Here is a 23,425-nt window from a genome sequence, read left to right on the forward strand (position 1 = left end):
CTGCCTCTTGGACACCAAGGGCCATTGATTGTCACAGGCCCCAGACACTCCCATCTTGGGTCGTGCACAGGCCCTTTGCCCTAAATCAGGGTCTGAAAGGGTAGGAGGCAGTGTGGGGCCCTCAGAGGCTGGCCCTAAATGGAAGGCCCTTGCTGGCTCTGCTCCAGGGTCTGTGTGTCACGTGCGTGGGGTAGTGGCAGGCACCTGTCCCTCCTCTGCAAGCCTGCCCTCTGCCTCCTCAAGCAGCATTTTAACTTCCCTTTATTCAGCCTTTATGGCTGGTCCCAGCAGGAGTGGCTGTTTGATATAAGCTCCTTGGTGGTAGCCAGGAGAAAAGTCTTTTGGTTTTAATCTTTATATGCTTGCCTATCTTATGTAAAAAACTAGCTGATCAATTTTTGGGTCCGTTTGAAAAAATTCAGACCTGACTTTCCTTGGCTTTAACTGGAGTTGGCATCAGGGAGGATACGGCCCTTGCTGGTGTTCTTGCTGACAGGACTACAGCCTCTGGGACAGAAGCCGGGCGGGGCCTTGTACTCATCGAGCTCCAGGCGGGCGCCCAGGCCGCAGTGTCACTGTGGCTGGCAGTGCAGGGAAAACCAAGCCAGGGGTCCTCCTGGCAGCCTGGGGTCCACCTCTGCTTCCGTCTTGCTGCACATACACCCGGCGGGCCAGAAGCCGGAGTGCAGGGTCACGGCTGGCGGGTCTGCCTTGCTGCGGCTCTCAGGGTCCCAGGAGCCAGGTTCGCATGGACTGCCAGCTGACTCTGGTGGCCCTGGGTTTTGCTCACCAGGCGAGGTTTGCTTAGGGATAAATATTGCCTCATATTCCTTATAATGCAGTGGAAACATCTGTTGAGAAACTCACTTCACATTTGTTCAATATTAATACCGCCAGGGAAGCCTTGCTGTTAGAATGTTCTCCTGGGGACAAGCCAGACAGCTCCCAGCGTGGGCACATCCTCTCCTTAGCTTCAGTGCGAGAGGGGTCATTGTTTTTCTTACTGGCAGTGAGTAATAGGGCTTCTGAAAGCAGGGGATAATCAGGGGAAAGTGGGGCCCATGACAGAACACCGCCAACTAGCCCTCCTCTCAGATGATTAGTGGCTGAGTTCCGTCCTCCTCTGTCGCTGGAACCAGAAGCTGGGGACTCAACACCCCGGAGGAGGCAGGACTGGCTGGGGGGCACCGTTGGAGCGACAGAGGCGCCCGCCCTCCACGAGAACGCGTGCTTGCTGAGTATGGTGCCGGGACTGTCCCCTCTGTCCCTGTCGCCGCTTTTATCTTGTGGCACTCTAGACACACAGGGCGGCAGGGTGACGCCCAGATACCCACCTCCTGGCAGCTGCCTGGTGCCAAATTCACGGCCCCTTTGCCTTTTCTTTTCAGTATTTTAATGCAAACCCTAGGCCCCTGTCAGTCCGTGCTTGTGCTTCAGTGCGGGTCTCTTAACTGCAGCACCCACACACGTGAGGTTCTGCCGCAGCTCAGTGCAGCGGCACTGGTCCCCGGGTCACCTGAGGCCCCGTCCACACTCAGGGCTCCCCGCCTGTCTCAGAACCACCCTCAGCTGCTGGCTCATCCGCCTCAGGACCTAAGCCAGGCCCTCCTGCCGCTCGTTGGTTTTGGCTCCTGAGTCTCCCCTGGCAAGAGCGGCGCCCCATTTCTTCTCAGGTCGGCTGCCCTGTTGGGGATCGCTCTCTGAATCACTCCGGCTTCTTTCTTGTGTCTCTGGGCTTCTTCCCTTGCCCCACCCCCCATGCCCACTTCAGAGCCGGACACTCTCTCTCAGAGGCTTGCTTGGATCCAGGTCTCAATGCTGTATTTTCTATTGAAAAATCAGTTAATTTCCTCAGCTTGGCTTAGTATAGTCACCAAAACTGTGAGGTCTGTAAAGTGTATTTTGTGGCGATTTGAGGCACAAGTAACATTGTGGAAGGAGTCCCCCTTCTAGTTAGTCAAGGTACCCATTACCTCACAGTTTGATCCCTTTGCAAGGGGTGGGGAGAACTGTGATTTCTGTTTCTCAGCATATTTCAATGATGTAACAGTGTTACCAGCTTTAGCTACCACGTTTCATGTTGGATAAACTACTTAAATTAGTTATTTAATTAATAATTAATTAATCGTGGGAGAAAGCAATGGCAACCCACTCCAGTACTCTTGCTGGAGAATCCCACGGATGGAGGAGCCTGGTAGGCTGCAGTCCATGGGGTCGCAAAGAGTTGGACACGACTGAGTGACTTCCCTTTCACTTTTCACTTTCCTGCATTGGAGAAGGCAATGGCAACCCACTCCAGTGTTCTTGCCTAGAGAATCCCAGGGACAGGGGAGCCTGGTGGGCTGCCGTCTCTGGGGTCGCACAGAGTTGGACACGACTGACACGACTTAGCAGCACCAGCAGCAATGGCGGGAGAGACCGTGCTCGTCCTGCCGCTCTGGGTCCCTGCAGGACTGGGCTGTGGATGTGGCTGGTCCTCACTGTGGGGCGGGGGGGTTCAGTTCAGTTCAGTCACTCAGTCGTGTCCGACTCTTTGCGACCCCATGAATTGCAGCACACCAGGCCTCCCTGTCCATCACCATCTCCCAGAGTTCACTTAGACTCACATCCATTGAGTCAGTGATGCCATCCAGCCATCTCATCCTCTGTCGTCCCCTTCTCCTCCTGCCCCCACTCCCTCCCGGCATCAGAGTCTTTTCCAATGAGTCAACTCTTTGCATGAGGTGCCCAAAGTACTGGAGCTTCAGCTTTAGCATCATTCCTTCCAAAGAAATCCCAGGGCTGATCTCCTTCAGAATGGACTGGTTGGATCTCCTGCAGTCCAAGGGACTCTCAAGAGTCTTCTCCAACACCACAGTTCAAAAGCATCAATTCTTAGGCGCTCAGCCTTCTTCACAGTCCAACTCTCACATCCATACATGACCATAGGAAAAACCATAGCCTTGACTAGACCGACCTTTGTTGGCAAAGTAATGTCTCTGCTTTTGAATATGCTATCTAGATTGGTCATAACTTTTCTTCCAAGGAGTACCATCTTTTAATTTCATGGCTGCAGTCACCATCTGTAGTGATTTTGGAGCCCCCCCAAAATAAAGTCTGACTCTGTTTCGACTGTTTCCCCATCTATTTCCCATGAAGTGATGGGACCAAATGCCATGATCTTCATTTTCTGAATGTTGAGCTTTAAGCCAACTTTTTCACTCTCCTCTTTCACTTTCATCAAGAGGCTTTTGAGTTCCTCTTCACTTTCTGCCATAAGGGTGGTGTCATCTGCATATCTGAGGTTATTGATATTTCTCCGGGCAATCTTGATTCCAGCTTGTGCTTCTTCCAGCCCAGCATTTCTCATGATGTACTCTGCATAGAAGTTAAATAAGCAGGGTGACAATATACGGCCTTGACATACTCCTTTTCCTATTTGGAACCAGTCTGTTGTTCCGTGTCCAGTTGTAACTGTTACTTCCTGACCTGCATATAGGTTTCTCAAGAGGCAGGTCAGGTGGTCTGGTATTCCCATCTCTTTCAGAATTTTCCACAGTTTATTGTGATCCACACAGTTAAAGGCTTTGGCATAGTCAGTAAAGCAGATATAGATGTTTTTCTGGAACTCTCTTGCTTTTTCGATGATCCACCAGATGTTGGCAATTTGATCTCTAGTTCCTCTGCCTTTTCTAAAACCAGCTTGAACATCTGGAAGTTCACGGTTCACATATTGCTGAAGCCTGGCTTGGAGAATTTTGAGCATTACTTTACTAGCCTGTGAGATGAGTGCAGTTGTGCGGTAGTTTGAGCATTCTTTGGCATTACCTTTCTTTGGGATTGGAATGAAAATGGACCTTTTCCAGTCCTGTGGCCACTGCTGAGTTTTCCAAATTTGCTGGCATATTGAGTGCAGCACTTTCACAGCGTCATCTTTCAGGATTTGAAAGAGCTCAACTGGAATTTCATCACCTCCACAAGCTTTGTTCGTAGTGATGCTTTCTAAGGCCCACTTGACTTCACATTCCAGGATGTCTGGCTCTAGGTGAGTGATCCCACCATCGTGATTATCTTGGTCATGAAGATCTTTTTTGTACAGTTCTTCTGTGTATTCTTGCCACCTCTTCTTACTATCTTCTGCTTCTGTTAGGTCCAGACCATTCTGTCCTTTATTGAGCCCATCTTTGCATGAAATGTTCCCTTGGTATCTCTAATTTTCTTGAAGAGATCTCTAGTCTTTCCCATTCTGTTGTTTGCCTCTATTTCTTTGCATTGATCACTGAGGAAGACTTTCTTATCTTTCCATGCGATTCTTTGGAACTCTGCATTCAGATGCTGATATCTTTCCTTTTCTCCTTTGTTTTCGCTTCTCTTCTTTCACAGCTACTTGTAAGGCCTCCCCAGACAGCCATTTTGCTTTTTTGCATTTCTTTTCCATGGGGATGGTCTTGATCCCTGTCTCCTGTACAATGTCATGAACCTCATTCCATAGTTCATCAGGCACTCTATCTATCAGATCTAGCCCCTTGACTCTCACTCCCACTGTATAACCATAAGGGGGGTTAGGATGGGGATACTGTGCCTCACGCACCCCACCCTCACCCTCGTGTGGACCTGCACACAGGTGGATGGCTTGTTCATCATTGGCTGGATGTACCTGCCTCCCCACGACCCTCATGTGGACGACCCAATGCGGTTCAAGCCCCTGTTCCGAATCCATCTGATGGAGAGGAAGTCGGCCACGGTGGAGTGCATGTACGGCCACAGAGGGCCCCACAACGGCCACGTCCAGGTGAGGCCAGGGCTCCTCGCTGCGCCTGGGGCCCAGTGCCAGCTGCCTGCCAGGGCCTTCCCAGCAGTGCCCCCGGCCCGGGCCGGTCAGCAGGAGCGGGGGCTCAGGCTTGGCCCAGGCGTTCTGGGTGCTGTTGACGCTGCTGCCCTGCCTCAGAGATTCACTGGCTGGAGCCATCCCTGCTTCTGCCTCCACTTAGAAGAATTGGTCCTTCCAAGCGAGGTTCTTTTCTCCTCCTTTGCAAGGGTGTCTGCTTGGAATAAGGCGTTTTACTCTCGGGTATGGGCCTGGCAGATAGCCACCCGTGAGTGAGTGAGCGAGCCCGCATCCTCGCTGCCTCAGGAGGAAAGTGCGGCTCTGGGACACCCCCTGGGAGCAGCAATGCCTCCCCTGGGAAGGAAGCCTATGCTCAGGTGGTCTCGAGTACCCTTCTAGGACCGCCTGTGATCTGGTGGGCTCTGGGGCCCCCAGATGATGGGGGGCATGGGAGTGGGAGGGTCTGGTGCACCCCTGCTCTCATGGGGCTACCGGGGCTCACTGGTGACCCTCTCTCCGTCTTACGGACACTCAAGATCGTGAAGAAGGACGAGTTCTCCACCAAGTGCAACCAGACGGACCACCACAGGATGTCTGGCGGGCGGCAGGAGGTGAGGCCGACCCTGCTGTCCCGGGGGGTGACGTGAGGGTGGACGTGTGAAGGGAGGCCGCGTCCTGGCCTCATCCTCATGGTGTGGATGTGTGTGCCAGGCTGAGGATAAACACGCCGAGTAGAAGTGGTTCTCTGACTGCTTCTCCATCGCCCCTTGACAAGAGGCCCGAGGGCTGTGGGGTCTCATTGCAGGTGTGAGTGGTGGGGAGACCAGAGGCTTTATCAGGGCGAACCCCTTACAGCCAGAGGCTGGGCTGCCTGAGGTGCTGGGGGGGTCTGCCCCAGAGTCCCAGGGCGGGGAGCTCACCACCTGGCCCACGGTCGCTCTGCCCGTCTCCGCGGCTGGCCTCTCCCTGCTGGCTCCTTGTGTTCCATCTCTCCACCTCTCTTTGTCTCTCTCTCCAAGTGGGGAGTTAGAGGATGGGGTTCTTCTGTGGATTCACTTGTCAGCTGAGACATCCCCACTCTTAGCTGAGTCTTGCCGAACTAAAGAGTGGTTTCAAGCTCCAGGGGGAGAGGAATCCTGACGGCTCTGAAGATAAGGTGAAAGCCTGAGCCACCCTGTGCTCTGATGGTTGATAATCACGTAAAATTCTGGGCCACAGTGGTGCTTCCCAAAGGAGTGGAGGACTCCTGGTGGCCTCAGAGGGCAGGAGGGTAAATTTATCACTGTGCTTATCACTGTCTCCAGGCGGAGACCTGTCCTTGGCTCTGAGCCCTGGCCCCTACAGGCCCTGCTGGCTCTCACCCCTCCCTCTGCTCAGGGAGGAAGCCCCACCCCAGCCCTTCTCTGCCCTCATCAGTGCCCAAAGCCTGCTCTGCATAGACTGCATCCTCAGGCTTGCCAACACCCCGCCCCCTCCTCCCCTTCCCCATGCTCTGGGTTACCTACCAGCTTTGTGCCACTTCCAAGGCCACGTCCAGACTGTCTTGGCCCTCTTGGGACTGGGTTGTTGCGCTTGCTCCTTACCTGCCCCGCCTGAAGCTGCGGCCTCATCTCTGGGGCCCCCAAGGGTAGTTCAGGGCCTTGTCTGCCCAGATCCCAGCTGTGCGCCTGTTGTCTAACTCCCACTGCAGATGGTGCCTGCTTTCTTCCTGGATGGGATAGCAAGGCTGAGCCACCATACCCACCCCCATCTGTCTAGACCCCGCAGCCTGAGGCTTCTGGAAATTGGGGGTTGGGGGGAGCTGTGAGGAGGAGCAGGGATGGGAAAGGGAGGAGAAGGTGGCGGGTCCCACCTGCGGCGTGCTCAGCCATGCATAAAGCCTGTGGCTCTGGATGCCCTCAGTTGCACACAGTTGCTTTTATTTTGCTTTCCTTTGTCTTACATACTTTCTCACCGCCTTCCCAAAATGATACTTCCTGAACTGTCACCGTCAGATGCAGAATGGTCAGAATCCAGAGGGAGAAGAGTGCTGACATGGCCTCCACCAGGGTGGCCTCTGCAAGTCCATTCTCCATCATCCCTTGTTTCCCTTGGCCTTTGTGATGTCACTGTGGTCTATCTAATTTAGATAGTTTTTCTGTTTTTTTCTTTTTTGTTTTTTAGCTTAACTGGTATTCCAGAAACATTTCCCAGTCTCATTAATATTCTTTACAAACTGTTTTTTTTTTTTTTGGCTGTGCTGTGTGACATGCAGGATCTTAGTTCTCTGACCAGGGATTGAACCCATGTCCCTTGCTTTGGAAGCACAGAGTCTTAACCACCGGACGGCCAGGGATGTCTCTGCAGACTTTAGTTTATGCAGCATTCCATCCATCATCTTGCTTTGGTGTAACAACCGTAGGTGTGTGACTGTTCTGCAGTCGGATGTGGGGTTTGTGCTCAGCTGTTCCCCTGTCATCTTTTGACCACATGCTTGAGGGACCTGCCCTCCAGGAGCCTCAGCCCTTGTCTGTAAAACGGGGCCCTGAGATTGCCTGTGGTTATGGGTGATTTGGAGCATTGAGTGGTCAATGGCTTAGAGGCAGGCCTGGTTGGAGCCGCCCAGGAGAGACGCTGGGCATTATTTTCGTGACTGCTGCCTGGACTCTGCAAAAGTGGGATTGTATAAAAGGCTCTGAAGGTACTCCAGATTATACTTCAGACTGTTTTCCCACGTTGTTAGTTTGCTGGTTCCTGTTTACCAGCCCACCATGGTGCGTGGGGCCTTCTGCCCTGCTGCACTCCTGCCAGCCCTGATTGGCTGTGGCAGAGATGAGACCGGTGAGCATGTGGCCTTGGGTTATTAGCTTTAATTCTGTCACCTGCTAGCTGTGTGGCTCTGGAAAGTTCTGTAGACCAGGGAAGGTGTTAGCACCGAGCTCCTAGGCCGCTGTGCAGAACGAGGCGATGGTGGTGGGGTGTTGGCCATGGTGAACCAGCCCTGCATCTGTAATGGACTTCTTCTCTGATATGTTTTCTGCCCCTGTGTTTTTCCTTGTGGATACATATCTGATGAGATAATTTCATAGTGAGCGTGTCTGTTCTGAGTAATTGGGTCTGGTTGGTATTCCTAATGACTGACCTCATGCGAAGGAAATAAGATTATGACAGTTCCCAAGCCAGTTTCTTGGCTCTCAGCTCCAGTCTGATTATGTGATGACAGCACTGAAATCCTTGCTCGCTACATTCCCTCACCTCCATCTTCATCTGTTATTTCTCTATTTGATTTTTTTTTTAAGGGCCTTTCCTCCGTGAGTTCAGCCACATAAGTGGGAGGTTTTGATTTTGATGAAGTCTAACCTGTGAGGTTTTTTCTTTTGTGGTTATTGTTTTACCCCCAGACTGCAAAGAGAGTGTGTTTCTCTCTATGACTGTTTTTAGGAGTTTGGTAGCTTCATGATACGTTTAGGTCTGTGACCTGTCTTGAATGGTTACTGTATGTGGCGGGGATCGCTTCTTTGTTCCCTGTGGTTGTCCGGTTTGTGCCCCATTTGTGGAAAAGAAAGACTTTTTCCCTGTTGGGTGGCTTGGATGCTGTGGTTGAAAGGCCATTCCTGAGACACACATGGGTGTTTCTAGTCTCTCTCTTTTTTTATTTGGCAGCACCGCATGTCTCGCAGCATCTCAGTTCCCTGACCAGAGAATGAGCCTGGTCCATGGCAGTAAAAACCCAGAGTCCTAACCATGAGGCCACAGCGAACTGCAGCCAGGTCTCTCCTTAGCTCTGACCTCCCGCTCAGCCGCCGTCTTGGTTATTGTCGTTTTGTAGTGGGTCAGTCACATTAGCGTGCATCCTCTAGCCTTGTTCTCTTGCAGGGTTTCTCTGTATGTTCCAAAGGGATTTCAGAATCAGCTCAGCAGTTTCTCCAGAGAATCTGATGGGATTACGGCTGGCCTGGTGTTGAGTCTATAGGTCAATTTGAGACAGTTGCTGACCTAATACTGAGTCTTTCGGTCCACAGGTGTTTTTGACCTGTGGGCCTCTTCACCCCCTTTCAGCAGCATCTTGGGTTTTTCAGAGTAGAAGTATCACCCATGCTTTGTGTATTTATTCCTAAGTCTGTGTGTTTTTTGCTGCTGCTACTGCTGCTAAGTCGCTTCAGTCGTGTCCGACTCTATGCGACCCCATAGACGGCAGCCCACTAGGCTCCTCTGTCCCTGGGATTCTCCAGGCAAGAATACTGGAGTCAGTTTCCATTTCCCTCTCCAATGCATGAAAGTGAAAAGTGAAAGTGAAGTCGCTCAGTCGTGTCCGACTCTTAGCGACCCCATGGACTGCAGCCTACCAGGCTCCTCCGTCCATGGGATTTTCCAGGCAAGAGTGCTGGAGTGGGTTGCCATTGCCTTCTCTGGTGTGTTTTTTGAGGCTGTTGTAAATAGGATTTTAAAACTTTCATTTTCCAATTTTGTTGTGTTAGTATATAAAAAATTCAGTTAATTATTATTTATTGACCTTGTAGGTCTAACAGTTGTTTATTTCAGTCACTAGTAATTTCTATTCTTTGCCAGGGTTTGGGTAGTAACATATTAAAGCAGTTGACAGACAGTAGCTTTTTTTTTTTTTTTTTTTTAGTAAATTGTTTTTGCTTCTGTTTGTAGAGCTAATTCTAGATAGTCACTGGAAACACTGTACTGAGTTAGGAACACATAGCTGTGGATTAGCTATGTTGAATGTACAGAATGAAGCAATGAAGCACTAAATATCCTTTGCATAGCTTGATGCCATAATGGATTATGGGGCTTCATGGATGCTCTGTTTAAAAAGCTTTCTTTTTACAAATATACTTACTGAACATAACTAGGAAGACAGGTTTTAAAAAGGAAAGTCCGCCCACACCCTCCACCCTGCCCATCCCTGTCCTGTACTCACTGGGGACTGCAGAAAGCAGACGTGGCCTGCACGGGGGTCTGATGTGCCTGCTCCCCCAGAAGCCGGACAACCAGGCTCAGCATAGATGCCTCCTTCTGGCACGGAAGCGAGGCTCATACAGCTGCCTCCCAGGCGCTCTTGACATATGCTGTGGCCCCAGTCTCCACGAGGGACGCCCATGGTCCCTATGTGTCCTTCCCGTTGCAGTTGGGAAAGTGGGGACCAGAGCCCTGGGCGCCTCAACAAGAAGGGAGGCTGGGAGCTGGGAGAATGAATGCAAGCACTCCCATCCCTCCTGCCCGGCTTACGTCTTCATGCTGTCCACGCACCATCACAGCAGGCAGCCTCTCCGTGCCCTCGTGTCGGGGTGGTTTTGTGACCTGTGTTCTCTTGGAAGGAATTCCGCACGTGGCTAAGGGAGGAGTGGGGCCGGACGCTGGAGGACATTTTCCACGAGCACATGCAGGAGCTCATCCTGATGAAGTTCATCTACACCAGTCAGTACGAGTGAGTGCAGCCCCTGGCTGGGGGCGGGCAGTCTCTCCCTCCCAGGTGCTGTGTTCACAGTCCCTCTCTTCTGGGTGCTATGAACACAGTCCCCCAGGTGCTGTGAACACAGTCCCTCTTCTGGGTGCTGCAAACACTGTCCCTTTGGGTGCTGTGAACACAGTCCCTCTCTTCTGGGTACTGTGAACATGGTCCCTATGGGTACTTTGAGCACAGTCCTGCTCTCTCTGGGTACTATGGCCAGAGGCCCTATTTCCTGACCCACTTTGGTGTCTGTTTTCTGCCTGTCTGACCCCCGTAATCCACCAGCTGTGTTCTCACAGGCCTGGCCTGTGTGTTAGAGCCTCATGTGCCCTTTCCCATGCCCACCTGGGCAGCCTCTTAGCCCCCCTTCGCTCTCATGCTCTCTGCCCTCTGACTGTCTCCTGCTGCCTCTGTTTGGCCCCTTGGCAGCCTCAGGAGTCCCCATCCCAGGGTGCTGGAGAAAGTGTGAGGTGTGTGGGCACCCATGCATTGGGGTGAGCAGAGCTCAGGAAGGAGGGGGTGCCCCTGTTCCCACTGGCCCTGGGGTGGAGAACCTAACGTGGCCCACGCTGTGCAGCACAGCCAGTGGGCGTGAGCCCCATGCTCTACCCCCGCGCCTGTGGGCTGTGCCAGTCGTGCTCTCACACTACGCTCCCCCCCCCAACCCCTCACAGCAACTGCCTGACCTACCGCCGCATCTACCTCCCGCCCAGTCGCCCGGATGACCTCATCAGGCCGGGCCTCTTCAAGGGCACCTACGGCAGCCACGGCCTGGAGATCGTCATGCTCAGCTTCCATGGGAAGCATGCCAGGGGCACGAAGATCACGGTGGGTCCCGGGGGCCACCCTGCTGGGCCCAGCACCACGTGGACGTGATCACATAATCCTGGCAAAGGGTGGCTCGGGCTGCTCCCCAGCTACTCAGACTTCCCCAGGGGGCTTGCTGGAAACTTGGCATCTTGGGCCCCACCCGGACCTGCTGATTCAGGGCCCACCTTTCAAATGATCCCCTGGGGATTCTGAACATTTCCAAGGCAGCCTTCCCTGCATAGCCCTCAGCTCTGGCCACACCCCAGGATCCCTGAGGAGGCAGAGAAGGCCCTGATGCTGGCCCCACCCCAGAGGCTCTGACTTAATGGGGGTAGGCTGGGTGCGGGGCTCCGGGAGCACCCTGGGTGACCCTCTGCTTTAGCACTTGGGCCCCCACAGCCTGTCTGGGCCTCAGCAGCCCGGGAACATGCCAGGAGGGCTGCTGAGCTGAGTGGGGGCCCTGGACGAAGGGCCCCTTGTCTCCTGTTCCAGGCACACAGTCTGGGCTGGCATTTCCGGCCGGCCCTGCCTGACTGGGGAGGGTTCACAGACCTCTTGAAGCTCCATTGCTTCAGCTGTCAACATAGGGTGGCTCCTACCCAAGGTCTTCAGTGTAGGGGTGCCTGTGGGCCCTCCCAGGGTCACCTGTGGGTACTGTCATTCCCTGTCCTCAAAGGCCTTTCATGGGAGGCTGCCTGCTCTGGGCACTGTTTTTTTTTTTAAGGACATATCAGATATTCCGACTGGTAAGGGGTCACTGCCAAACCAGTGGAAAGGCTCAGCAAATGCCCTCGGGTGGAGGCAGGACTGGGGCTGCAAGCTCAGCGCAGTCTCTGAGCCTGCTGACGGCTGCACACTGGCTCCACAGGGCGACCCCAACATCCCTGCAGGGCAGCAGACGGTAGAGATTGACCTCAGGCACCGCATCCAGCTGCCTGATGCTGAGAGCCTGCACGACTTCAATGAGCTCTCCCGCGTCGTCCTGGAGGTGCGCGAGCAGGTGCGCCAGGAGCAGGAGAAGGAGCAGGAAGGCGGGCCCGAGGACGTCGAGGGCCTCGGCCAGCAGAGTCCCCAGCCCTGCGAGGAGCCACCCGCCGAGCCAGCCCAGGCACCTGGGGACGGAGGGGCTGTGGCCGCGGCTGAGCCACCTGCCCAGTCGGGGCAGGGGCAGCCGTTTGTGCTGCCAGTGGGCGTGAGTTCGAGGAATGAAGACTATCCCCGGACCTGCAGGATGTGGTAAGGATTGGGGCATGGGCTCCCGGGGTCCCCTGCCAGACCAGCACAGAGGCAGCCTGGGTTGGGGCTGACCCTGGCATCGCACCGTGGGAAGTTCTGCCTACGTGCTCCAGGTCCCGGGTGGCCAATGCTACTCCCTGGGCTCCACACCGAGCTCCCCGAAAGGGATTTAGGCATTGGTGTGGACTTGACAGACAAAATCTATTACATCCTCTTCATGTTAATACCGTTGTGATAAAAGAGGCTGAATATGGGTTTTCCAGAGGGAGGTGTACACAATAGTGTTCCAGTGTAACTTCACCTGCTGTGAATTTTTGAAAGTCATAAAGGAGACAGATCTTTCATCCCTGGGAAACTTGACAACTTGCAGCATCTCAAGGCCAGCTCAGAGCCTTCAGGCAGAGCCGGCCTGGAAGCTCTGGTCCAGCCCCCGCTATGTCACCAGAGGGTCTCTACCCCAAGCTGGATGTTAGGGGCTTGCCTGGGAAGGGTGCGTGTGTTCCCTCTGCAGCACACGTTTCTGTGTGTCCAAGCTTGGTGCCCAGGAGCCATCTGAGCTGTAGGCCCTCAGATGCAGGGCTGCAGTCCCCTCCTGCCCAGCAGAGCCTCAGTGCGGTAGGCAGAGGTGGGGTCCTGGGCATTATTCCACACACTGGGAGGGTCAGGCCAGTCCCAACTCCTCGTCATCTGTCAGAAACACTGAGTTCTTTGTAAGAAAGACATAAACGCATTAGAGCCCGAGTCTCTAAACGTGGCTGTAACGGGTATTTGCAAGTTTTGCTTTTACGTGCAGATAAGTCATTTGAGTTGTTCACATGTGTACATGACTATCCCGGGAACTGAGGTTTCTGTTGCCTGGGTCTGTGCCGTGAAGATGTACACTTTGGGGCAGGAATACCAGGGGGAGCTGCCTGAGACCCTCATCCTTTCATTGGGTGAGTTGGTAGAGAGCTGCATTCGGTGGGGTGAGCCCAGCCATCCGGGGTGAAGCAGCAGGCCTGCTCATGCCCTCTAAGTGAACACCAGCCTCCTGGAAGGTGCGGAACCCACCAGCTGGACTCCATGGATTGCCCACTGCTGGAGGATGGTGGATGTAGCCCACGTGGGATGTCTGGCAGGGGGCAGGGGTGTTTCACAATGTCCCGGACCATAAGGTGTTGGGCCTGGGCCACCACATGCCTTCAAGAGCCCCACTCACCCTCTTTCCCCACACTCCCTTATTTTTGTTCAGTTTCTACGGCACCGGCCTCATCGCTGGCCACGGCTTCACCAGCCCTGAGCGCACACCCGGGGTCTTCGTCTTATTTGACGAGGACCGCTTCGGGTTCATCTGGCTGGAGCTGAAGTCCTTCAGCCTGTACAGCAGGGTCCAGGCCGCCTTCCGGAACGCAGACGCCCCGTCCCCACAGGCCTTTGAGGAGATGCTCAAGAACATCCAGTCCTTCACCTCCTGACGGTCCGCCTCCCCTCGGCGGGTGGCTCAGGGCTGGGAGGGCAGCAGCATGCGCTCGGGGGGACTTGGCCAACACCCGACACCCCCCTGCTCGCAGGAGCCTCGGCGCTGCCGCCCAGACGCTTTCCACAGAGCGCACCGCACACCTGCATATCTGCCAGTAGCAACAGGAAGACTGAGCATGTCTTGAAAAAAGCAACAGAACCAGAACAAACTGACCTGGAGGATGGGCCATGGGGCATGTAGGGACTGAGCTGGAGAGACTGGCCATTTTTTGGGGAGAACACAGTCCTCCTCCAGGGAGGGTCACTCCGCATGCGTGGGGGTCTGCTGCCTCCAGCTCGTGGAAGGAGTCCTGGGGGAGGCGTGCTGGCTCCACCATCCCCTCTGCGGGGAGCAAGCCGGAGAGCCACGCTGCCTTCCATGCAGCCTGGGCAGGTGGGGGCGCTGTGTGCAGAGTAGGAGCTCTGGGGAGATGGGATGGGGCTCAAGACCCACTTGGGTTTTGGACAAATGCACGTCACTCCAATCTCAGTTTCCAAGATCAGTGAATGGGGCCAGTGATACAGGTCACGAGGAGATGCCCACTGCGGGCTGTCTGGCAGCTCGGTGGCCCTGGTCCAGCACCACCCGGCCCTGCTCCCCGCAGCACAGGGTGCTTGCCTGGCTTCTCTCAGGTTTAGAACCGAGACCTGCACTGCAGCTGTTAGGACAGGCAGTCACTGCGCACCCTCCCTGCTCCCCCACGCCACACTCACTGGTGTGAGACTGTGAGTTGCAGCCGCCAGTCTCAGAACAGGAACAGGGCCCCTCAGAGATGACCCACATCTGCTCCCGTGCGTGGTTTACGAGATGCCAACTCGTGAAAGGGGCGGAGCATCAGGAGGGGTTGTGCTGGGTGTTCGGCGCCCCTCTGCAGGGGAGAGGGCAGCCTTCTGGAAGTGTCGGGGGACCAGGCCCCTCCAGCGTGGAGGCGCCGGGCGCTGACTCTTCCGCTGGCACTGTCCCCGTTGTGTGTTGACCCTGCATTTGGGAACCCCCACGAGGCCTGATCTTGCCATCCACTGAAGAATGGAGCCCTATGTGCCCAGGCACAGACCTGCCGGAGTTCTGCTCAGCCCTCCCTCCAGCCCACAGAGCATCACCACACCTGCCTGCCAGGGCCGGTGGCTCCCCAGGGTAGATGGACTCTGTTGTGTCCCAGCTTCTTGTCCTCGTTGGGTGGACTGTGCTGAGCCCTCACTCTGGGCGCCCCAGGGAGGGGGCAGCTCTGTGGTGCTTTCACGTAGAGCCCAACCTGAGGTGCCCCATGAACCGTGTCCTGTGTTTCCTGGTAGAATTCTTCCTGACTGGCCCTTTTCTCAAATAACTTCAGTCCCTGCTTCAGTCCATTTGGCTACTTGGGCCTGCCTTCCTTTGCTCAGAAGCAACAAGCTCTGGGCATGGCCCTGAAATGGAAACTGACCCTCCCAGGACCAGGACTCTGTGGGGGCTGCCCTGGGCCATCACCGGGCACCATCGGCCGAGTCTCATCAGACACACCACCGCACACCTCCCAGGTCGTTCCAGCAGGACCTGCGGTCGGGTGGGGACGTGGTCCCAGTTCCTGTATCTCTCGCAGGACTGAGCCTCAAAGCCTGTTGCCCTCCCCCCTCTCATAGCGCGGCTGTTCTTCTCTTGTGCCAAGCGTGGCTGTCCCCGATGGTGCAGCCACAAAGCCTTGAGGACAGTGAAAATGGAGGACAGCTGGGTGCTAGGCTGTTCCTCTCTAGGTTTCACCATTGTTTAAATAAAATCAAGAAAATGCGTGTTTTACCCAGAGCTAAGGGACTGTCTCTGAGGCCCCCAGCATTGTAAAGATGAGCACTTCTGATTAAAAACCAATCCCAAACTAAATGCTATCCTGCCTCTAGTGTCTGGCCTATGCATGGCTGCCACTAACAGTGACTAAAATAACCTTGGGCTGCTGGCCGCATTCATGTTGGCCTCCGTCTCGGGTGTCAGGTGGGGCCTGTGGGTAGCAGCGGCCTGGGTGTCACCGGGCAGGGCAGTAGGAGTGAAGGGCGTGGGCTTGTCATCTGCCCAGAGGTCTCCTCGTCGCCCAGCTGTACTTAGTTTACAGTTCATTATGTGAGGTGTGCAGACTGGCAGTTCTGTGCACAGACCCAGTACCGGCCGCTCCCCATCATGGTGGATGGTCAACTGGCCCAGGAGGGGAACTTCAACCAGTTAACTCACTGTAGGCAAGGATTCAAAAAGGCAGAGGGTGTTGCCCGAGGCTTTTGATAAAGCCGGTTCCAATGGGGATCTCTAATGACCCAGGTTGGGGGCTAGCCATGCTCCTGTGGGGCTTGATCTGGGGGTGGCAGGTGGACCTCGGGTGGTCTTTGGATGTTCCCCACGGTGGGCCTCACCTTCACTGCCACTTTTGGTGCTGTGAGGTTGGGTATGGGGTGGAGGGCTCCACGCTCTGGGAGTCGATTAGAAACGTGATTGGAGATTTCAGACACGGGTCACAGGGATTCTTCATGTTGGGGCTGGAGGTGTTTGGTGTGAGGCTGTGTCAAATGACCTTATTTTTTTGGCTTTATGATGTTGGCCTGGCACTATACCCGGAACTGTTCCTCTCCCTCCCCCCGTGCCTCCCGGGGCTCAGAGCTCCAACATCTAATGCTGGGTGAGAACAGGTTTAGGGGCATTGTGGTGGGAGGGTTTCACTCTCCTTCCTCTGTTGGTTCAGACTGGAACCTCGTCTGGGACAGTCCAGCTCACTGTGGCTGTGCTCCAGGCCACTGCTGCCCGGCTCCTTCCCTTGTCCCCTCCGGCCCTGACACCAGGCCTGGTGTCCCCACTTTGTGCAGGGTACCTGTGTCCCTGGCTGATGAGGAGGGTGGGAAAGCGCACAGCCGTCTAACTAGCTACATTCCCACTGCCTGCAGAACAAGCCCAGGGGTGAAGCTGTCCTGCCTTTCTCACTGACAACTTGGAGTCTTTCCCAGACGGCCAGACCCCTCTCTCAGCCAGCCGCCCTCTTGTCTGACACTTCAGGACTGCCTTCGCTTTTCAGGTTGCCTGGGCTTTCTCCCGCTGCCGCTGAAAGGTCTTTTTAGTGCTTGTGAGCCGAGCCGGAGTGGGTCAGAAACCTGCTCAGCCCCTTGTCATTTGGGGAATTCCCGAGTTCCTTCTGACTGTGGTGTCTTGAGTGTGGACTGGGAGCACTTGATTGTGACTCGGTAGCTGTGTTCTGGATCCTTTCATGTTTTAACCTTTAAGAATCCTGAGTGTTCTCATGTATCCCTCACCTGCCTTGAGGGTAAGATGCCTCAATTCACGGAGTCTGTCCCAGTGTTAACATAGGATAAGTTCTCTGTCTTCACTTTTGGGAGATCTGCAGTGTACTTTGTATGTTCTCAGAACTATTTAGACAGAGAAGAAAGCCACATGCCATCAGTTTGCCTGATACTGTGAATGGGAACCACATGGAGTGCTGTGTTATTTATAGCTCAGCGGCCGGCAGGCCAGCCTTCCGGGGCCCAGGGTCACCAGCAGTGACACCTGAGGCTCCCGCAGAAAAGTAGCCTTCTTCTGGGTCCTTTCTGTGCTTGCAGGGAGACCTGCCAGAACATGTGAAGGGATAAGAACCCTTTGCTTTTTTTTTTTTAGCCTAATTCTAATTTTGGTTGTGGTTTGAGATCATGAAGCCTGCTTGGAGAAGAAAAACATGCATCCTGTTTGATCTTGAAACCCCACCCCCCGAGTGATGAAGACAGCAGTTGAGATGGAGGCTGTGATCACTCTCAGGCATCTGCTCTGGCTTCCCCGGTGGGGCAGGGTCAGGACCCCAGGAAGGTCTGACTTGTGACCTGGACTCGACAACCTTGGGATGCTGTTTCTCCATAAAGCAGCTTTTGAAATCTTGTGTGCTTTATAGTTTGTTTCTTTTGGGTTATGATTCAGATGGAGCCTAGAGCCCTAAGGGACACGGGCTATGGATGTGGGCAAGGGCCAATCACAGGAGAGTGGTTGTTGGTCGACTGAGGGGACTGGGTCACCAGTGCGGGGGTGGGGCCTCCCCGAGGGGCCTGTGCTTCTTACACCCAGTCTGGATAGTTGTGATTTTCTCAGTTATGAAACAGAGTGGTGAGTGACTCTTGGGAACCCAGACAATGGTAGGCCCCTGGATCCCTCCGTCTGGTCTGGGACCTGTACCCTCTCCCCAGGGGTAGGGCTGCAGTGGGTTCTCTTGGTCTGAAGTCTAAGTTGCCATTTCTGAGAACCGAAGGGTAGGATACATAAGGGCAGGGATGTGCTCAGCGGCTGAGTAGACAGCTGAGGAGCTCGTTTATGTATTATTTTCACCTGTTTACAAGAGTAATATTCTTGGGAAAAATACAAATACTGTAGAAAGTAAAACTACATCACGTTCCCATCCAGCTGGGCCTGGATTCCTGAGAAGGGTTGGGGCTAAGTTCCGCCCTCCATCTGGCATGTCGCTTTATTTCCCATCCCTGAAGGCACCGTGCTCGCCCTTCCCCACTCCAGGGGGCTGCTTTGGCAGGCCTGGGGTCTTTTGCTCCTTGTGACCAGGTCCCTTTATAGCCCACCCTCTAGTGGGCTCTTCGGGTCACTGCATGCTGCATGACCCCAGCCAGCAAGGTGAAACCAACGAAGATATGCCTCTAGGGTAAAGTTTTCAGAACTTTCCCCCCACTTTGACTTGAAAATCTGTAAGTGATGGAAGGCTGCCTCTCAGGCTCCTTCCCAGGAGAGGAAACTTGGGGGAAGGAGGGCTGGTAGCTTGTCACTATTGTGGGAATGGTTGAGCTGTCCTTTTTAATTTCTTGGTGAGGTTCTTTGAGATGTAATTTATGTAAAATTTTTAGTGTAAGTACATGTCTTTAAGTTTACCAACACACAGAGCTATGAACAGGCACCATGGTCAGGATATAGAATGTTCCATCCTCAAAATTCCTGTTGCTGCCCCTTCTTAAACCATTCCTCTGTTCTCCATCCCTATCATTTGGCCTCCATCCAAACAGATGGCCCTCCATCCCTCCATCTCCATCTCCATCGTTTGGCCTTTCCTAGAATGTCCAATAAATGGAATTACTTAGTATGTAGCTCTTTTAACCTGGCTTCTTTCATTCATTATCATCTCCCTCCAAAGAGCCATTGCAGACATTTTCCCCCCAACAACCCCCATGAAGTTTCAATGCCACAGACATAGTTTATACGTATGAAAATGCATTTGTGCTTTCGAACTGGGGTGCTGGAGAAGATTCTTGCGAATCCCCTGGACAGCAAGAACATCAAACCAGTCAATCCTAAAGGAAATCAACTCTGAATATTCATTGGAAGGACTGAGCTGAAGCTGAAGCTCCAATACTTTGGCCACCTGACGAGAAGAGCCAACTCATTGGAAAAGATCCTGATGCTGGGAAAGATTGAGGACAGGAGAAGAAGGGGGCGGCAGAGGATGAGATGGTTGGATGGCATCACCGACTCAATGGACATGAGTTTGAGCAAATTTTGGGAGATAGTGAAGGACGGGGAAGCCTGGTGTGCTGCAGTTCATGGGGTCTCAAAGAGTCAGACGCGATGGTGACTGAACAACAACAAAGCACTGGTGTGGGTCTGTGTGGGTATGGGAGCCCGGGCGGATGGCCGCATCACCATGGAATGTCTCTCCTGTTCACAGAGTTCCACCATTCTATTGGAAGGCAAGCTCCCACGGGCTGCCATGGGTGTGGGGGAAACAGTGCTGAGGCCTCTCCTAGAGGATGCTTCGGTGATCTCAGGGCGAGTGCTAGAACGGGGTCCCCGGCACCTTGGGGGTGGGGGTGAGACAGTGGCACAGGCAGCTGGAAATGAGAAGACTCTCCTGGCCTGGCCGCCTGGCCTGGCCGTGCCATTTCATAGTGCCCCGATGACAGTGAGAGAAGGATGACAGTGGTCCTGTGTCCCCCCAGCAGACTGCAGGAGCTCACAGTGAAGGAGGGAGGAGGCCAAGACACTGCTGTCACAGCTGCCGAAGAGAGAAGTCTAGGTGTCACGGTTGGTGAGGTGACGACAAAGCCTGTGGGCCCACAGGAAAAGGGTAAGGTTGGGGGCAGCAGAGTTGACGGCAGGCTGGTCACCAGTGGGAACCTGTCACATCACGCAGGGCCCCCATCTAGGTGAAAAAGCGAGTCCTGTATTCAGGGCTATGACGGTGGTGGCGCCTGGTGTAACCTTGACCTGAACCACTGTGCAGCTTGGGTTCAACCTCAGAAAGACCCCAAAGTCATGGGACATGAGAACTTAAACATTACAGTTCTTGCTTAGACTTTATTTGAAAATCATGATTTCACTTAACCTACAGGATTTAGGTTTGTGAAAACTGTCACAGATCAGTTAGGCAAGATGATCCTGAAATAACAAGCCAAACTCAAAACCAAACCACAACTTTTTGGTTCTTTTCTGGGTTACCAGCAATACATGCTTTTTTAGGAATGTTCTCAAAGATACAGATACCTGTTTTCACATGGATACGTGTGAAGGAGTGAGAAGTGGCTGTCCTCCAGCTGCTGGCTGGGCTGGCACTGTGTGTGTTTTTGTTGATGTCTTCTGGTGGACATAAGCTCTGTTATCTTGGGTGATTACCTTGGGTGGGGAATTGCTTAGTCACAGGATAGTCACGTTTAGACATTGTAAATACTGCCAGTTTGCCTATATGGTTTTATCTGGTGTGTAAGGTGTGAGGGTTCCAGCTGCCTCACCCTCTACAAACTTGGTACTGTCAGTCCTTTTAATTGTAGCCATTTTTGGTGGAAATGGTGATGAGCTGCAGTTGACATGAATGGCATGACAGTGTCAAGAGTGGTGAGGGCCAGGGCTTCTGTGGGGCTTGCGGGGCATAAACCCGTCTTCTGTGTTACCACGATATTCCAGTGGGCTCAGGAGAATAGAGATGACAAGGAATCCCAAGGGCCCTCCAAGATTGGCAGAGACGAGACAGCCATAAATAAAATACGAGGCTAATGGTGAGATTCCTCTACAAATTTTGTCATTAGCTATTAAGAGACCAGTGCTGACATTGTTTATACAGATACACAGGCAGGGGGTGGTGCCCAAAATAATTAGCAGCTAAAAGACAGTATAAAATAAATAATTAGCAACTAATATAGCGGGGGTGCTGCCCAATCAGCATGGGTGCTAGCCACGAGAGCCTGCAGGGTGGGAACTGGCTGGAAGCTCAGCCCTGTTCATAGATCACAAACTTACCAGTTTAATGAAAGAGCCATGAAACCCAAGTAGTGCCTGGGAAATCCTGTTTGTCCATGGCTAGATCGCAGCACATGGAAATGTGGCCCACCAGGGCTACCGTTGCTTATGATGGTTTGATCAAATATTAGTATTAGTTGAGAATATTGAAGTCAGCAAAAAAAGGGAGTTCCTTAGTGATCTAGAGGTTAGGATTCCGGGCTTTCACTGCTGGGGCTGGAATTCAGTCCCTGGTCAGGGAACTGAAATCTCACAAGCTGAAGTGTGGCCAAAAAGAAAAAAAAAAGTTAGCAAACACTGAAAAGTTTGTTTTCAAGAGATACTACAATCAGTTCTGAATTCCACGGCCTTCGAACCCTCGGTTGCTTCAGAAACACACATCCTCAGAAGTCACAATTTGAGTCCGATTCAGCCAGTGACAGGCCAGGCGCCCAGTTAAATCTCAGCGTCAGAAAAACAAGGAAAGACTTCAAATACAAATACATCCCAGGTCCTGCGTGGGACACACTCCTACCGAGATGCTCCGCGGTTCTCGAACGGGCCCTGGGCCCGCGTCGCGCACCTCTTTCTCTCCCTCCAGGGGACAGATAACCGCGTTTACTGTGCCCGGCAGCCCCGCAGGCCCGTCTGCAGGAAACAGTGAGTGGGCTTTCCCGGGATCGGGCGGGGAAAGGTGTGTCTTCCGAGGCCGACGCCCACCTAGGCAAGGTCCAGACCACGACCGAGAAGTCTTCACCTGCGCCTAGCCCGACCTCCGCCCCGGCCCACCCCTGGCCGCCCCCGGCCCACCCCCAGCTCGCCCCGCCCCCGAAGCGGCCCGCCCCCGGCCCCGCCCGCTCCGCTGACCGCGAGCCCTGTGCCTTCAGAGCCCAATCAGATGCCAGGTAAGTAAACATGTATAGAATGCAGCATCTGATTGGCTAATAGGGAGCCAATCGACAGCTAATAGAGTGCTGTCGCCGGAAGAGCCTGGCCTCAGAGGAGCGGGAGGGCGGAAGAGGTGGGGCTTTCGAGGTCGAGGGCGGTCCGGGGGACTGACGGGGCGGTGTGAGGACCTGTGTGAGGGGCGGGCCCGAAGGAGGAGTGACACGCGTGAGCCAGGCCCTACTTTCGTCATGGCTGTCATCTTGAGCTTCGTCACCGCCCTCACCATAACTTAGCAGAATCGTGGCGGGCATTTCTGGGAGCTCTTGGGTGTCCGTTCGGTCTGTCAGCGCACACTCACCCCGAGCGCGTCATGACAGGCAGGTGCCGCCTCCCTCAGTCCTGCATGCTGAGCCTCCCTCAGTCCTGCATGCTGAGCCTCCGCGCCACACAAGGGGTCCGGCACCCGAGTCACCTGAGGGGGCCCCGGACCCCGAGTCACCTGGGGGCGCCCCAGGATCTGTGTCACCTGGGGACACCGACCCTGAGTCAGCTGGGGCACCCCAGACCCCGAGTCACCTGAGGCGATCTGGACCTCGAGTCCACTGGGAGGCCACTGACCCCAATTCTACTGGGGTGGCCCCAGACCCTGAGTCGCTTAGGGGGGCCCTGGACTGAGTCATCTGAGGGAGCCTGGACCCTGAGTCATCTGGCGAGCCCCAGTAGCCTCAGGTCACCCTGTCCCATGCTGCTGCTCCTGCTGCTGCTGCTGCTAAGTCGCTTCAGTCGTGTCCGACTCTGCTCGACCCCATAGACGGCAGCCCACCAGGATCCCCTGTCCCTGGGATTCTCCAGGCAAGAATACTGGAGTGGGTTGCCATTTCCTTCTCCAATGCATGAAAGTGAAAAGTGAAAGTGAAGTCGCTCAGTCGTGTCCAACTTTCCAGGGACCCCATGGACTACAGCCTACCAGGCTCCTCCATCCATGGGATTCTCCAGGCAAGAGTACTGGAGTCGGTTGTCATTGCTTTCTCTGACCCCGTCCCATAGTAGCTTGTAAAAGGTAGGCAGGGAAGACACCACACTACATCATATAAGCAGGAAAGGCAATTCACTGACTAATTGAGGCTGTCAGGTATGTTGTCAGGAACTGACGTATACAGATGCTTAAGGACTGTGGTCAGGGACTGTTGTCTCCATCTTTCAGCTTTGTTTTCTTCCCTTCTGGGGGCAAAATGACCACCAAGACCTCTGGAAAAGATCTTGCAACTTCAACAGAAAAGGAAATTTCCTTTCCTAGTAATTTTAACACAAAGTACCAGAATGAGGGAAGCCTGACATACTGCACCATGGGGTTGCAGAATCAGACACAACTGAATAACAACAATGAGAATGAGTTTCATTGGGTTGACTTGGGTTATGACATTCTGAGCCCGTCTCTGGGACTAACTGGCTTCACCTTCTGGGCTGGAGGTTTGGCCTCCACAAAGGAAATAACAATGCTCTTATGACTGTTAGGGGGCTTGGGTGCTGTGCAGGGCAACATCCCATA

General features: G+C 54.0%; 1 protein-coding gene across 5 annotated transcripts in view; it reads left to right on the forward strand.

Moving 5' to 3' along the window:
• FBXO31 (F-box protein 31) overlaps window positions 1–18,866 on the forward strand; it is a 42,198-nt gene extending 23,332 nt beyond the window's left edge. For 2 of the 5 annotated variants that reach the window (XM_040253945.1, XM_040253948.1), the window contains 7 exons: window positions 4,604–4,771; window positions 5,344–5,418; window positions 10,114–10,223; window positions 10,922–11,075; window positions 11,926–12,293; window positions 13,525–13,749; window positions 13,844–17,665. In XM_040253945.1, coding sequence (XP_040109879.1) covers window positions 4,604–4,771; window positions 5,344–5,418; window positions 10,114–10,223; window positions 10,922–11,075; window positions 11,926–12,293; window positions 13,525–13,747 — 1,098 coding nt within the window. In that variant the 3' untranslated portion in view covers window positions 13,748–13,749; window positions 13,844–17,665. Of the gene's footprint in view, window positions 1–4,603; window positions 4,772–5,343; window positions 5,419–10,113; window positions 10,224–10,921; window positions 11,076–11,925; window positions 12,294–13,524 lie in introns of all 5 variants that reach the window. The other 3 variants (XM_040253947.1, XM_040253949.1, XM_040253946.1) reach the window with 2 other exon arrangements.
• The last annotated feature ends 4,559 nt before the right edge of the window (window positions 18,867–23,425 follow it).

The sequence above is a fragment of the Oryx dammah genome, unplaced genomic scaffold (assembly GCF_014754425.2).
Source record: "Oryx dammah isolate SB20612 unplaced genomic scaffold, SCBI_Odam_1.1 HiC_scaffold_13, whole genome shotgun sequence".
In the NCBI taxonomy this organism is placed as follows: domain Eukaryota; kingdom Metazoa; phylum Chordata; class Mammalia; order Artiodactyla; family Bovidae; genus Oryx; species Oryx dammah.